This window comes from Phycodurus eques, chromosome 17 (assembly GCF_024500275.1).
Source record: "Phycodurus eques isolate BA_2022a chromosome 17, UOR_Pequ_1.1, whole genome shotgun sequence".
Classification (NCBI taxonomy): domain Eukaryota; kingdom Metazoa; phylum Chordata; class Actinopteri; order Syngnathiformes; family Syngnathidae; genus Phycodurus; species Phycodurus eques.
The window spans coordinates 15,838,624-15,854,015 of NC_084541.1; the positions used below are offsets into that span (position 1 = coordinate 15,838,624).

Genomic DNA, 15,392 nt, shown 5'->3' on the forward strand with positions numbered 1-15,392 from the left:
TGATTTCACAAGGAAACTATTAGGTGGTGATATATATACACACCGTCCAAAACGCGCAGCTGGTCCAGTTTGACATTTGTATCTCTGTCAATAAAGTTTTCCTTTTTTTTTTTTTTTTTTTTTTTTTTAAACTGCTGACCTGGAAGTAGTCCCTTCGCCCCAGGAAGAGGCATGCACGTTTTTTCCACCCCGTGTTCGGAGCATGTTGTTGTGAGATGTCCGTCGACATGGTGGAGCTCCAGGTGAAAGCGGCCGACCCGGTCCGGACGGCCGGTGCCCTCCAGCAGAACCGAATCTTCCTCGACTTCTTCTGGGACTTGGCCAAGCCCGACCAGGAAATTCGGCTGAGCGCTGTGGAAAACCTCCTTAAATACCTCAAAGACAACAACAAGGTGCCAACCCGTTGCACTTTTTATTTTATTAACACGTAATTGAGTACAGTACATTGTGTAAATAACTGGTTATAGTAATGTTTCACTGGTATTATAATGTCAAAATCCTTGAATTAATCCTTATATTGTACACGAACCACCGAGTCCACTCTCAGGCTGAAACCACAGCTTCAATAATATAATCTACTGTATTTGAAGCCTCACTCATGTTTTCTGTGCCGAATAATATCAATATAATAATATACATGTATGCTGCCAGCATTTCTAGTCCAGAACAAATTGTTAATTTAATTATTATTAGTTTTTTTACCCCCTCCAATCAGATACTACGTAGTTTTTTGTTTTTTGTCATAGAGAATGATCATAATTCATTTTATTAATTAACTGATCCGATATTTTATTTTTATTTTATTTTTGTATTTTTATTGTATCATCCAGTCACTGTAAAAGAAATGGAAGGGCAAACAACAAATATCATTAGTTAATAACTATAATAATTACGAAACCGTAAAGTACAAGAATGAATAAAAGTTTGTAATCATATTGAATATTATATGAAAATTACTATTGACAAATAATACATTTTATTTTGTAATATTCTTTTTAAACATTTATGTGGCTTAAACAGAAATAGACATACAATACAGAGAGCAGTAACCTAAAAGGTATACTAAGACCCGAAGATACAAAAAATAGCAGTAATAAACACCATGGCGACCTCCCACCACAAACCTTTGATAAATAATAAGTTCTAAATAAAATAAATAATAATATGGAATTAATAAGAATTGGTACTATTATGTGCATTACGTTGTATTCCTCTTATTGTTGTGTGTGGTGTCATGCATTGTGTTGTCCACAGGAAGATGAGTTAGAGTACACAGTCAAGAGGCTTGTGGACGGTCTAGCTCACACGCGGGAGGCGGCGAGGCCCGGGTTCAGCCTTGCTCTGGGTCAGGTGGGCGAACATTCCGACGCAACCCCCTCCTCGGCTGTACCAATATTTCGGCCTGCGAGTGTTGATGTGACGTGTCGCTGACATCCCAACTGTTTGTTTTTGTCCAGCTCCTGAGCGCTTTTGAAGACCTCACTCTGCAGAACATCCTTGACAGAATCAAGGAAAAGCACGATTTACAAAAAGCCAAAAAGGTGAATGTTTTTAAATGATTTTTTTTTTTTTTTTTTTGGACGAGATTACTGTGTAAAAAAAGAAAAAAAAATCTGTGTTCTTTTCATTTCCCACAGAAATTTGTCAGAAATGCTGCGTTTGGGAGCCTGTTTGGAGTCCTCGCTCTTCACCAGTCAGGCCGCCTCTTCAATGTAAGTACATATATATGTGTGTGTGTGCGTGTGTGTGCCCAAAGTCAGCTGGTATAGGGTCCAGCTCACTTGTGACCATATTGAAGAAAATGGATGGATGGATGGAGCAAAATGTCAAAAGACAGACTACCGTATTTTCACGACCATAGGCGCACTTAAAAGTCTTAAATTTTCTCCAACATGGACGGGGGGGCGCCTTATGTGTGCACCGAGTTCCAAAATCTGTAAATGTTGTTGTGTGACTTCGATGAGCGCTCCACTTGACTGGCTGGGAGCATTTCCGACACGCTGCTTATATAGAGGGAAGGCGGAGGTGACTGAGGACAGCATGCGGACGTTAAAGGGGGAAGTGTGCGCGTGATAGAGGACGCTAAAGGCACGCCCCCAGTAGGTATATAGCGCCGGTATGTGCATTGTGCAAAACACAAAGGACATGCCATGCATGCTAGCGTATGTTTTAAGCTAGTGTATGTTTTACCATGCCTGCGTCCAATAATACGGTGCACCTTATGTATGTGTTAAATACAGAAATAGACCCTGTAACTGAGACTGCGCCTTTTAATACGGCCATATTGTGCAACCACGCAGGAGCCGCCGGTGGTGCTGGGTTGTGTGCAGATTCTACAAAGGCTCACCCAGCAGCGACAGCACCTGAAGGACCTGCCCAGCAAGACCATGATGGACATCCTCACCGAGGTAACGGACGACACTCACAATGACGCAGTGGTTCTAAACTGGTGGGTCGCGGACTCTGTTCCGTGAATTTATGGGAAGTAAAGTGGGATGCTGTATAGTAGTCTTCTATTAATTGTGGACAAGGGAGTTATGTGAAAGACATGACTGTTAGGAATTATTGTTGTCGTGCTGTTCATGAAATGAGTATTTACTAAATTACTATTTGTTCACAAACACCCCACACACTTTACTTTTACTAGGTTTCTTACACAATTTCAAAACGGTTTGTTGGAGTCGTATATTAGATAACGGTTGATGTGGGTGTTAACAGTTGCATATATCTTTGTTTAGTTTGCAAAGATGCAGAACGCTGAAATACGCTCTCTAAAACCTTATGCACCCAACACGTGAGCGAGGGAGGGGTCGTGCCTTGTGTATGCGTGTGTGGGCTCAGGAGGAGGAGGGGACCGGCCGGCATAGGCAGAGTGGTGAGACAGACAGGCGGGACCAGAGTTGCAGAATCTTAGCGCACTGTTTTGGTATCTCGGCAGGTTCCTGAGCAGGTGTTTGAGGAGGTCCTGCTGAGCGCCCTGCAGTCGGACCTGGCGTTGGCCTTCCAGACTCCGGAGCAGCTGCAACTGCTGCTGGTGGCGCTGGAGCGCTTTCCGCAGACCCTCCAACCCAAGAAACTCAAAAAGCTGCTGGGCTCCTCCAACATCATCAACAATGACAACATTGAAAAGTAAGAAGAGCAAAATGATTCCAGTTTGTCACCGTGTATGGTTTTTGTGTTTTTTCATTTCCCAGTTCACCTTTTCATGCATTTCTGTGGAAACTGTGCTCTGTTATTCGCTGAAAAACTCAGCTTTTTGTTGTTTTTGTACTCCGGCCAAATCAAAAGTATTACTTTGGCGGCATATTGTAGCATCTTGGTGCCAAAGAACTACGTTGAAGTGAATTGGCGAGCTTCATTTAGACCAAAGCAGTGCTTTGGCGCCATCTTGTGGGATCTTAGTACCAAGGAATCATGTTGAAGTGAATTGAGGTGCTTTATTTTAATCAAACCAGTATTTTGCCACTGTCTTGTGGCATTTCGCTGCCAAGAAACCACATTGGGATTTGAGGTTTCAACTTGGTAGGTTGGCGCCATCTTGTGGCATCTTAGTGCCAAGGAACCATGAAGTGAGTTGTGGGGCTTCATTTAGACAAAAGTACTGCTTTGCCGCCATCTTGTGGCATATATAGGCAATTAAAAACCTTTTTAGGTCGGTGTCAGTTACTCACGAATCTTGGCTATTCACGGCAGGGCTCGATTCGCAGGGAACACCGGACGGTCTTTTCTTAACCTTACAGGTTTGCTTTGTTCTCGCTTATAGGCTAACAAACATACTCAAGATGGCCGCCCGTTCAGAGAAGAAGGCGTGCGTGCTCCCGGCGGTGGCCCTGGACCTCCTCAAGCTCTCACTGAGGGAGGACAGCTTCCAGCTCTTCTGGAATAAAGCCATTGTGGAGGGAATGCTTAAGGAGCATTGGGGTCCCACGCAGTGAGTCATGGACAAAAGTATCGGGACATGGGGCCAGTTCTCTCACACTCACTCACTCACTCACTCACTCACTCACTCACTCACTCACTCACTCACTCACTCACTCACACACACACACACTCACACACTCACACACTCACTCTCTCTCTCTCTCTCTCTCTCTCTCTCTCTCTCTCTCACACGACAAAATCAAAAGTACAAACAACATTAAATATCAATAACCTACTTGCTGGCAGCTTTTGTATACTAAACCCTAACTTTGCACCAGTCTCTCTATAATTGGTTGAATATTAATGAAATAACATACATATGCATTTAAAATAGGAAGGATTTATTTATTTTTTGTTAGTAAAATAAACTATTGAATGTGTTTATTTGTGCAGCTTCGTGAGTTTCCGACTGTTGGGCAGCGCTTTGCCGCTTCTGTCCTTGTCCCAGCTCAAAGAGGTTCTGTCCGGGGATGTGATGATGCAATACGGCGAGCATGTGGTGTCTGCTCAGGTTAGTCTGGATTCCTTATTCACACTACAGCAGCAACATGAACATTAACAATGGCTTTTTTATTTAGTTATTATGAACCACACTGACAATACAAATCTTCAGTTTTTCATTTTAAAGGTTGAATGATCTCGTAGGCACAGCAACATGGATTTCTTGGATTCTTTTTCCTGGGTTATTGTCATAAATCCCGACCCCACTAACATATCAGTCACCTACGAAACTGTTTGAATGACAGGATTAGTAACACACATACACACACACAGAGGAAATTGACCCAAAATCATCATTCTTAGTGTTCTGTGACATTTACTCATTTTTTATTTGATTTCACAATTCAAGCACTGTTACTAATTTAACAATATGAAAAAAGTGGGGGGAGGATGGTTTGTGATTGCAAAGAGCAAAACCTCTAAAGGTGGTTTGTTTTGTTTTTAATAAAAGTAAAAAGAGGGCGCTGTAATTGCATAGAGATGCCACAAGATGACAGTAATGCACTTAAAGCATCAACACGAGGCATCTAGTAAGTACACACAATCATGAAATGACTGTATTCACTAGTTTAATTATTAAGCACACACAAGCCACCTTCACATGAGCCTCATTAAGAGTATTAGCTAGTGAACGTGCCGATTCTGCCCCGAATACAGAGTCACCAATGGGTGTTCAAAGTCACATTCAACTATTTTCCAGAAACAAGAACGCTTCAAGCTGGCGCCCGAGATGGACGCCTACGTGTCGAAATTCCTGGAGGGCTGCCGGGATGCCGAAAAGCAGCTGGCGGTCATGGTGGGCTTCTCCTCGCTCGTCCATCAAGGCTACCCGGTGGTGCCGTCCGTGTGGCGCGTGGTCCAGCACCTGCAGCCGGCGGCGCTGCAGAATTACGTGGCGTGGCTAAAGACCACCTTCCTGCAGCCTCGCGTGGACGAGCTGCTCAACTTCACCTCGCGGAGGCAGAAGGAGCGCCAGGACAACTCGGAACAGTGAGTCCCGAGGAACTCCGGTGAACCCGGAAAGCAGAGTGACCACTCACCCACTTGTTATCCTCCTCAGGGAAGCCCATATTCCGCCTGAGGAAGTGGATCGTGGCCAGGTTGGCCTCCATCGTGGACAACCACCAGGTCAAGAAGGACGAGGAGTTCATTATGGAGATTGCCAGGTATGTAAAGCAGTAATTGCAAATATAGCATGAATCATTCGAACAATTAGACAAGCTTGACATTTGGTACTACTATATAGCTATAGATACCTTAAAAATCTACTTAAGTGGAGTTACAAAGTAATGCTACTGCCCACCAATAACGATGCCTTTTTTTTCCCCCAGATTCATCTTTTTCCACGCCTTCTTCAACACCAAGAAAACCTTCGCCGACATTCCCGAAACTCAAGATAAGCTCGACGTCCCGCTGGATGAGAAAACCAGAGCAGTGCTGGTCACTTCCTTCTTTGGGTGAGTCTGTTTTAGATGTTATCATTGGTGGGTAGGCATTCTTCCAATGTTCCTTCTAAATTTGGCTGGCCGTCCACATATTGATGACATGATAAAATATTTATACCAGCCGTAGCGGGGTCATTAACATGTTAAGTCTTGAAGTCTTCCCCACAGCTATATGAGAGATGCAATCAAACGCAATTTTTTAGTATTCTTATCCAATAACGACAAACCTGTGTCCGTCATCCAGGCTCCTCCTATCCATGCATAACTTGCCCCTGGCTGCTGACGCGTCCAAAGGTGGAGCTGTGACCCACAAGCGCGCGCTAGGCGTCACGTCTGATGGCTCCTTGTGGATCTACCGTGTGGTCCGGTACGCCCAAGAACTGCTCCACAAGCCCACATTCGTCCGTGGCGTCCGTCCCTTCAGTGAGGAGCAGAGGCAGGCCTGGGACAGGTCAGACCACACGTTCTGGTTTCTTCTCCTATGACAACACTTGAATTTTAAACTTGTGTCGTTGTGTTTGACAATTACGTTTCTACGTCTGTTTTCTCCCAGCATGCTGGAGTCGGTGGCGAGCCTGAAAAAGAAAGCCAAGACAGGTCACTCGGCGGAGAGCAGCTCATTCCAGCAGCTCTTCCTCTTGTTGGGCATGCACCTCTTCAAGGTACGATCGACTAAAGTCAGCTCAGCAACCACAGCAGCCGTCTTTATTTTACAAATCTTCTAAATCGGTGTTTCCCAAACGTCTATTGAGCCAAGGCAATTATTTTACATACAAAAATGAATGAGGAAAAAACTCTATCATTGCCCCACCAAACAGAAATTTGACAAAATCTATATGCAATGTAAGCGGAAGGGCTTGGTCCCTATCTCAGCGAGTAATTGACGCTCATCAAAAAAGGTTTGTTATTGCCAATGGAGGCCACAAGACACCAAAGTTCTCTTTTTTCCATTAGACAACACTATGAACTGCTTAAATGAAGCTCCTCCCCTTACTTAAACATAGGAAGACAAGATGGCTCCAAAGCAATAGTCTTTTATTAGACTTGGCTTTGGCCTGAGCACAAAAAAAAACAACAGAGGATAGGTTTCCCCGAAAATCCTGCGACTCGGCAAATACTTGATCTCTCACAGCACACTAATCCTCCGCGTCTCAGTAATTAGGAACCGCTGATGGTGATAAGCATATTGTTGTTTTGTTAAGGCGCCAGATGAGCTGCTGGAGGTCATGAAGGACCTGCAGAGTTGCGTGGACAAAGCCCAGAAGAAGAAAGCCAAGAAACAGAAGAAAGGTCAGCCGCTATAAATGTTGACGAATCTTCCAACAAAGAATTATGATGACTGCACGTACAAACAAAATAACAAACAGATTACAAAACTAAAAACAAACTTGCATGGTCTGGAACACTTTTCCCAACTCCAAAATAATTTTACATTTGGGAAAACTAAATTGGAAAACTGAAAACAAAATGACATTATAAAATAAAAGTAAGTAAGTAACAAACTAATTTGAAAAAAATACAATGAATATGCAATCGTAAAAACTGTGTAAAGTAAACGCATTCAGAAAAGTAAAAATAAATTATAGCAGTAACAACTCATTTGTAAAACAATCATAAGAACAAATTTACAACAGTAAAAACACATTTGCAAAGTAAAAGCTAAAATTAGAAACCAATTTATATTAAAGTAAAAATTAATTTACATCAGTATAAATTTGCAAAATAAAAGTGCAATTTACAAAGAACAAATTTACAACCGTTATAACTGATTTACAAAAATTAAAAAAAAATTCAAACGTAACAACAATTGTACAACAAAAATTTGCAAGAGGGGAACATTTTTTTTTTTGCAAAAGTAAAAACAAGTCTTCAATACTAAAATTATTTAGGAAAGTAAAACATATTTACAAAGCAAATTGCAACAATAAAAACTTGCAAAGTAACAACTAACTCAACTTACATAAGTAAACGACACCTTTGCAAAGATAAAAATAAATTTACAATGTAAAATGTAGTTTACATTTAGAAAATACAAAAATATTTGCATAAGTAAAATATATACATAAGCATAAATACATCACCAAAACTACAAAAAAATTTACAAAAGTCCAAATTAATTTATATTATGAAAGTAAACACACATTTGCAACAATTAAAAATTATTTATGATGGTAAAAATGCATTCACAACAGTAAAAACAAATATGCAAAGCAAAAACAAATTAACTGTAAAATAAAGTTGACTTTACCAAAATAAAAACAAATGTGCAGAGTAAAAAACAGATTTACAATAGTAAAAACAATTTTGCGACAGTTTAAACAACAGCATTTTGACCATAACAATGTCACACTAAATGATGATGTTTTGTGACTTTTCCTCCACGTAGCCAGCAAACAGCAGGAGGAGGCGGAGCCCGAGTGGGTGGAGGTGTTGGTGGACATCTTGTTGTCGCTCCTGTCCCAGCCCAGCCGACACATCAGGCAGGTGTGCAAGACCGTCTTCGCCTCCATCTGCCCCCATGTCAACGCCGCTGCCCTCACCTCCATCTTGGATGTAAGTAACAACCCGCTTGTTCTTGACTGTGTGCCAGGGCGACTTCACGCAAAATGTTTACTTTGTGTGTGTGTGTGTGCGTGCGTGCGTGTGTGTGTGCATGCGTGTGTGTGTGTGCGTGTGTGTGTGTGTGCGCAGGTCCTGGATCCGGATAAAGATGGCGAGGAGGACGGCCCTGTGCTCGTCGTGGACGATGCCGAGAAAGCCAAGAAGAAGAAACCAGAGATTGATGAGGAGATGGTGCTTGACTTTCTCTTTGTTTCTTTCTTTCTTCTTTCTATTCTTTCTAAAGTTATTTTTGTTCATAAAAAGGAGGACGAGTCGGATGAGTCTTGCAATGAGTCTGAGGAGGGTGAGAATGAAGAAGCCATGGAGGAGGAGGTGGACCAAAACTTCAGACTGGATCTGATGAAGGTGCTGCAGCAGAAGAACACGCTGGTGAGGCTTTTCCATGGACTAATGTCAGCTCGACATGGACGCTTGTTTCATTTCATGTGTGTGTCATATTAACTTTCGCCACTGAGGGGCGCCATCACATGTAAGATTCTCTCTTAGCCAGGAAAATTGTTGGAAAAAAAAAATCACATTTGGATAAATAAATATCACCTGACCAGTTGCAATATAATGCTTGAGTAATCCATCTAAATATGAATGTGATCAATTAAATATCTTCCTTCCTTTCTAGCTATCTTGCATATCTATTAGCCTTCCTTTCTTACCTACCTACCTTCCTTCCTTCCTCATCGACCTACCTAAGCCTAACTAACTTCCTTCCTGTCATTCTTTCCTTCGTTTACATACTAACCTACTGTCCTTCCTTCCTTCCTGACCTACTTACACACCTATCTTCTTTCCTAACCTACCTCTCTTTCTTACCTACCTAGCCACCCTGCTTTACTTTTTAAACTTCCTTTATTACCAATCTAGATTATTTTCTTGTCTCCTTCCTTACATACCATCCTTCTTTACCTACCTATCCTTTATTTTCTATTTCCTGCCTTCCTTACGTAGCTACCTTCCTTAACTACCTAATTTCCTTCCTTCCTAACCTACCTACCTGACCTACAAGCCTTCCCAAGAAATCCTGCTAACGATTCTAACAAGTGGTGATCAGAATATAACAATGGGGAAATAGATTGCGGTTACTCTTGAATCTCACACTTGAATACAAACATAAAAACAAAACCCAAAGACTGCATGGATCATGTAAGAAGATAATGACACCTGTGTACAGAAAAATACTGAAAACACAAAATTTTCCCCAAAATAACTGTTTCCTGAGACCTAAAATACAATTGACATGATCAAAAGTCCAAACTATGTCTATTCTCTGTTTCCGTGTGTCCAGGACAAAACGGAGGAGGGCAGCGACGATGACTTGGATGACGACGCCATGATGGAGCTGGACAAGAACCTGTCGGCGCTGTTCTCGGAGCAGAAAAAGAAGATCCAGGCCAAGAAGGACGCCAAGGCCAAAATGCGGAAAGAGAAGACCCTGGTGCGCGATTTCAAGATCAAGGTAGGTCAAAGAATAGCTTAGCCACAGCGCATCCGTCTGCGTCGGAATTGACTCTCTTACTGACATTGTAGGTGCTGGACCTGGTGGAGGTGTTCGTAGCCCGGCAGGCTGGGAGTCCTCTGGTCCTGGGCCTTCTGGAGCCTCTGCTATACATGATCGAGGGAGGGATGAACTCAGGCAAGGAGCAGCAGGAGCAGGACTTCCTACGCAGGGCGGCGGACATTTTCAAGTAAATCACCCATCTATGTTTGAGTTAGCTTATGAAACAAAGCCACTATGATTTATTTTGCTCCGTCTGTGGTCTTTGTATTTTGTAGGAACCAGTTGTGCCGGTCCAAGGTGTACTGCAAGACCGCAGAAGACAGACAGGAGGAGCTTCACAACCTTCTCAACAAGCTCATGGCGAAAACGCAGAAGTTGTCCGAGTCCTCGGTCGGCCTCTACTACTTCAGGTAATAATAATAAAAGCTTCAAGCCATGCTCTGCCACACTGTCCCAGAATTTGCCCAAAATGCCTGCTTCGAAACAAAATGGCTGATTTCCTGTTCAATTTCAGTCATGGGTCCTTTAGACTTTTTGTTTTATCCTGTTATGAAAGACAGCTACCCGATTTCATGTCAATTAGTGAAACTGGTTAGAGGAGCAAAATGTTTCAAGCCTTCCTGGCCAGTGTCTGCTTGGCTTTTTACCATAAGTCCTTTTTCACCAGGATGAACAGTCAGAATGCCTGCTCTTGTTTCTGAATTCCCTTCTGGTATTGTTCAAGTGTATCTAATCTATGTGCTTTGTTTGCAGTGCTGCTCTGTATGTGGTCAAAGTGTTGCGAGGAGCGCCCACCGCTGAGAATAAAGAGGAGGATGGAGCGTCCAGAACTGCAGCAGACGTATGTAATTCTTACACCTCCTTTTCTGCAAAAAAATGAGGCGGCCACCCACACTTTCCAAGACTTCTACAAAAACATAAACAATTAATTAAATCGAGGTCATTGTTGTTATTTTCCTCTCTAAACAGCCTACAGTGTGTAACGTCCCGGTGCTCGCCGATGTTATCTCTGGCTTCCGGCCTTTGACGCGCATGCGCAGTAATGGTAATCCGTGTCAGTCGTGGTGTAGCTGGAAGAGCTGCGCTCGTATCTTGGCTAACCGTGTTAGCAACAAAGCCTGAAAGTTTTTCACCCAGTATACAAAAGAAGAATGCGGGGGGAAAAAATAAAAGCTTGATGCCTAAATACTACTACATAGTATTTATAGTGCAACCAGTAGGCATAATGCATAGTTTTGGGTTCCGTTTTAAAATGCAATAAACATTTTTCCAGCTAAAAATGTTAGAGGCCAGAGTATTGCCTTTATTGAATTTGCAATTTTTTTTTTTTGCTTTTTGTCAGTGCACCTTTTTAGTTCCTATCTTTTACTGGGTCACAAAGTGGGTCAGGGCGAGATAATTTGGGCCGTCCTCAGCGGAGTGCCTCAGAGCTATAAAATTGATCATCGCTGAAGTATCTAATAAGCTCCACGATAGCTTTACAAAGATAATAATGCGAAGGAAAAAAATCCCATCCAGTCTGTGTATTGAACCTATGAGAAAATCAAGATGATGTCCAGTGTTCTACAAAATACATTTCAAGCTGATTTATGGTCTCGTGTGTGTGTGTGTGTGTGTGTGTGTGTGTGTGTGTGTGTGTGTGTGTGTGTGTGTGTGTGTGTGTGCGCGGCGGGCAGTTGCAGTTCATGGGCAACGTGGACGTGGAGCGGGTGGCCGGCTTCTTTCGGGAGGCGCTGCGCTCCTTCATGAGTCGCAGGAAGAGCCCCCTGACCACCCAGATGTTCACCGACCTGTTCAACAGATTTCCTGTGAGCGAGCGCAGTGCGACAGATGTTTCGTCCTATGGCGGCGCTAATTAATACAACCCGTGTGTTTGTGTGTATGTGTAACACGCAGGTTTTGTGCGTTAACCTGTTGGACGCGACCGTGCAGCACATCACATCGGGCGTCAGAGATCACCAACAGGTATTCGTTGTTCCTAACAGCAATTTTTAACCTCACATTTGTTATGAGTCAGCATTTTGCTTAATTTTGAATCAATTGTCAGTGTTCTTTTTTGACAAATGTAAATTCCGGTATTATGGCATTAAAGTGGACACTAGCAACACATGAGAAATACTGTAACTGTCAAAGAATCCATAATCCAAAAACTATATATAAATGCATCTCAATAAATTGAAATATAGTAGACGAGGTAGTTTATTTCAGTAGTTCAATTCTAAAAGAGAAGCAATGCAGATTCATTAAAAACAGGGAAATACCGGGTTGACCGGTTAGTCTGCGTGTGAGAATCTGGGTGTGAGCTGTGGCTGACAGCAGGTCTTTGTAAATGTTGGGGGATTACTGTATTGAGATTTTTGTGTGTGTTCGCAGGGCCAGGCGTGTGTGTTGGTACTGCGCGCCATGCAAAACAGGGAGGTGCAGCAGCTGATGAGCGGCGCGCCGTGGTTGGAGTTCTGCACCAAGGTGGTTGATCAGCTGGCCGCGGTGAGTCGACTCGCAACCTCAAATAAATGACTTTGCTTTTTTGCCGGTGACATCCTCGTTGCTAGGAAGTATGAACTCAATATTTGTCACGTTTAACAGAAACTCAGACAGACGCACCCATTTTTCATACACATTCATAATTGAATCAAGGGTCTGTATTAAATATAAAATGCAAATAGGAAGGTTGCCTAATGGGTTCTGTTCCTAATGCAGAGTTTATTAAATCATGTACTTTCTCCTCAGGCTCTCAAGCTGCAGGGTCAAACGGAAAGCAAGGCTCTGCGGGAGAAGGTGCTAAAGGCTCTGGAGTTGTGTCACTCCTTGCTCAAACACATCCACCAGCAGGTAAGTCGCCAGTGGGAGAGAACTGAAACAAAACGAGGCAGGGAAAAGATCCCAACATCCAGTACCTTGGTTTGCGTAGAAGCTGTCCGTGGACCGGGAGGCCCTCGAGAGCGCCCTGCGGCCCATGACTGAAGTCCTGGCTTTCAAGAAGACGGGCAAGCTGGAGGACACCTACTGGAGCGTCATGAAACATTTTGGAGTCATGTGAGTGTTGTGAGCGGAAAATGAACACAACGTTGTATCGGTCACAGTAAAGCCTGGAGACTGTCGTTTTTTTCCTGAGGCATTTAATTGAAGTGAGGTGCTTATTTGTTAGTGTTTATTTTTAGTGTGGCATTTGTCAAAGGGTTCTCGGGGTGGAGGTTTTTCAGTGAATGTATCAGAAGATCGGTTCTCCAAAAAATTTCACAATTAACGGAAAACACTGCTTTTGTCTAAAAGAAGCTCCTCAATTCAATTCAACAAAGTTCATTGGCACCAAAATGGCACCAATGTAGTTAATTGCTTTGACATGAAAGGTGAGTTTTTCAACAAATTACAGGACAAGATGGCAACTTTTGTCTAAAATAACACTCCTCAACTCACTTGAACATAGTTCCTTGGCACCTAGATGCCACAAGATGGCGCCAAAGTAAGAGCATAGTAAAAACACTGAACAGATGAGTTTTTCAGTGAATAATGGAGAGTAGGTTCCCCCCACTCGATTCTGTCGACATCAGCAATGACTTCAGCTTTTCCTGTCGGGGCTCTGCAGTGCGTCGGGTGTTGGAGAACGTATTCAAAGTCAATTTTTGTTTATCGCCGCCATCCTCAGGAGACCCAAAATGGAGAAGATAAAGCCCGACAAAGACGCCGGCCAGCTGTTGCCGACGCAGCAGCAGCCTGCCAAGAAGCAGAAGGGCTTCCTGCCAGAAAGCAAAAAGAGGAAAAAACGCCCGCAGCCCGTCTTGGAGCCCGCTGCGGCCGCCGCCAACTCGGCCCCGACGACGGACAAAGCGGGGGTAGAGAAAGGACGAGGCAAGAAGAATAACAAGAAAAAGACAAAGCGGGCGGCGGATGACGCGCCGGCGTCGCAGGCCAGCCCTGCCAAGAAGAACAAGATGCAAGATGACAGCAAGTTGATTACAAAAAAGAAGAAAAACAAACAGAAGAAAGCTAGAGGAGGGCAGTTACAAAGCCAGACTCTTTAATAAAGCTGATTTCTTTTTTCTTTTCTTTTTTTTTTTGGGTCCATCATCCATTATCTTGACTGCTTTGCGTTTTGAAAATGTGTCGCAAAAGAGTGTAAGGATGAGAGTGCTTATTTTTCTAATGCGTCATTGCTATTATTAGAAAGAAAGAAAAGGAAAAAAATATATATACCACAATAAATCCTTTTCTCCTGCTGGAGATTCATCACCACTTTGCACCTACTCCTCAACCTTTTGTGTGTTATGCAACATTAATTAGAAGTGTGAGATTGTATAAAACAAAACCGCAAGCTGTAAACACAACTCCATTTTAAATTGTCCTTTGCAGACACTGTATAATAGTAATAACGGCAGATTTGCTCTCATATGCCACAAAGTTGGAAAATAAGCGTGTCTTTCAAAGAAAGCAAGAAGCAGAAATGGGAGGAAAATACTATGAATGCTGAGATACGCTGTCACTGTGACAAAATTCCAAAGAAAAAATTATCGAGCACAACAAAGTCTATTGTTAGCCTAAAAGCATAACTGCCTGTCATTTTTAATTGGCTGTCACAATATCAATACAAAATACCATTGTGCCTGCTAAAAATATATTTTCTCACTTCCACGGTTCTTGAATACAGTAATCATGGTTTTGTGTCCCAAGGGCTCCCCCTACAGTTCCGGAGTATATTTGACATTTTGCCACTGTAGTCTATTTCATCGGAATATCATTTGCTTTTAATTTTTTTTTTATTCATTTTGTTTTTTTAACCAAAATATAGTTGAACCTGAACACGTTCAATCTTATCCAAATGGAACAACGTCGCACTGCCAAAAGTCGGCGCAGTGACGAAAAGTAGCTTACGTAACTTTCGTGAAAAATGATCTCCTCGCGGGGTTTGACGTTGCGCCGCTTTGTCCCGACAAACAAACCAAAAAAAAAAAAAGGCGGAGCAATCATGGGCAAAGCCTAATTTGGCTGTCACAAAGCTGATGTAGTGCTCCCAACAATGGATGAGCGTTACACCGAGTGAGGCCTCGCTGCCATAAATCCAGCACACTTGTCAAACGGGCGGCCGCCTCATCCATCACCGAGCTCGTTTGGGCCGCGGCAACGGGGAACGCATTCTCATCCCGACCACTCGTCCCGCGATCTCGCTCTACCGTGTGGTGCGTTTGTGGCTACTGGGAATTGGGGGAAGAAATCCCGTTTGGGAGCTCATCAAATGTCACCTCACTGTGTTTTGTCCATCAATTTTTCATAATTACAACTGGAGCCTATCCCGGCTGACCTTTGGGTGAGAGGATAGACATACAACCTTGCACACTCACATTCGTGCTTGTTTACGGACTGTTGGGTGAAGTCGGATTATTTTATTAAATGTAATGATTTTGTTTTAAATTTCA

At 42.9% G+C, this 15,392-nt stretch overlaps 1 protein-coding gene across 1 annotated transcript; it reads left to right on the forward strand.

Moving 5' to 3' along the window:
- The first annotated feature begins 165 nt into the window (after positions 1-165).
- mybbp1a (MYB binding protein (P160) 1a) lies at positions 166-14,214 on the forward strand. Its single transcript, XM_061703153.1, is given in 27 exon segments — positions 166-392; positions 1,255-1,350; positions 1,458-1,541; positions 1,638-1,712; positions 2,301-2,408; positions 2,939-3,129; positions 3,764-3,931; positions 4,315-4,432; positions 5,123-5,416; positions 5,488-5,588; positions 5,754-5,879; positions 6,112-6,318; positions 6,421-6,529; positions 7,070-7,157; positions 8,254-8,420; positions 8,559-8,660; positions 8,733-8,858; positions 9,769-9,939; positions 10,011-10,168; positions 10,257-10,391; positions 10,735-10,822; positions 11,658-11,789; positions 11,878-11,946; positions 12,355-12,468; positions 12,712-12,813; positions 12,893-13,017; positions 13,628-14,214. Coding segments are annotated over 27 exon segments (3,807 nt in total). The 5' UTR covers positions 166-215; the 3' UTR covers positions 14,004-14,214.
- Positions 14,215-15,392: the final 1,178 nt, after the last annotated feature.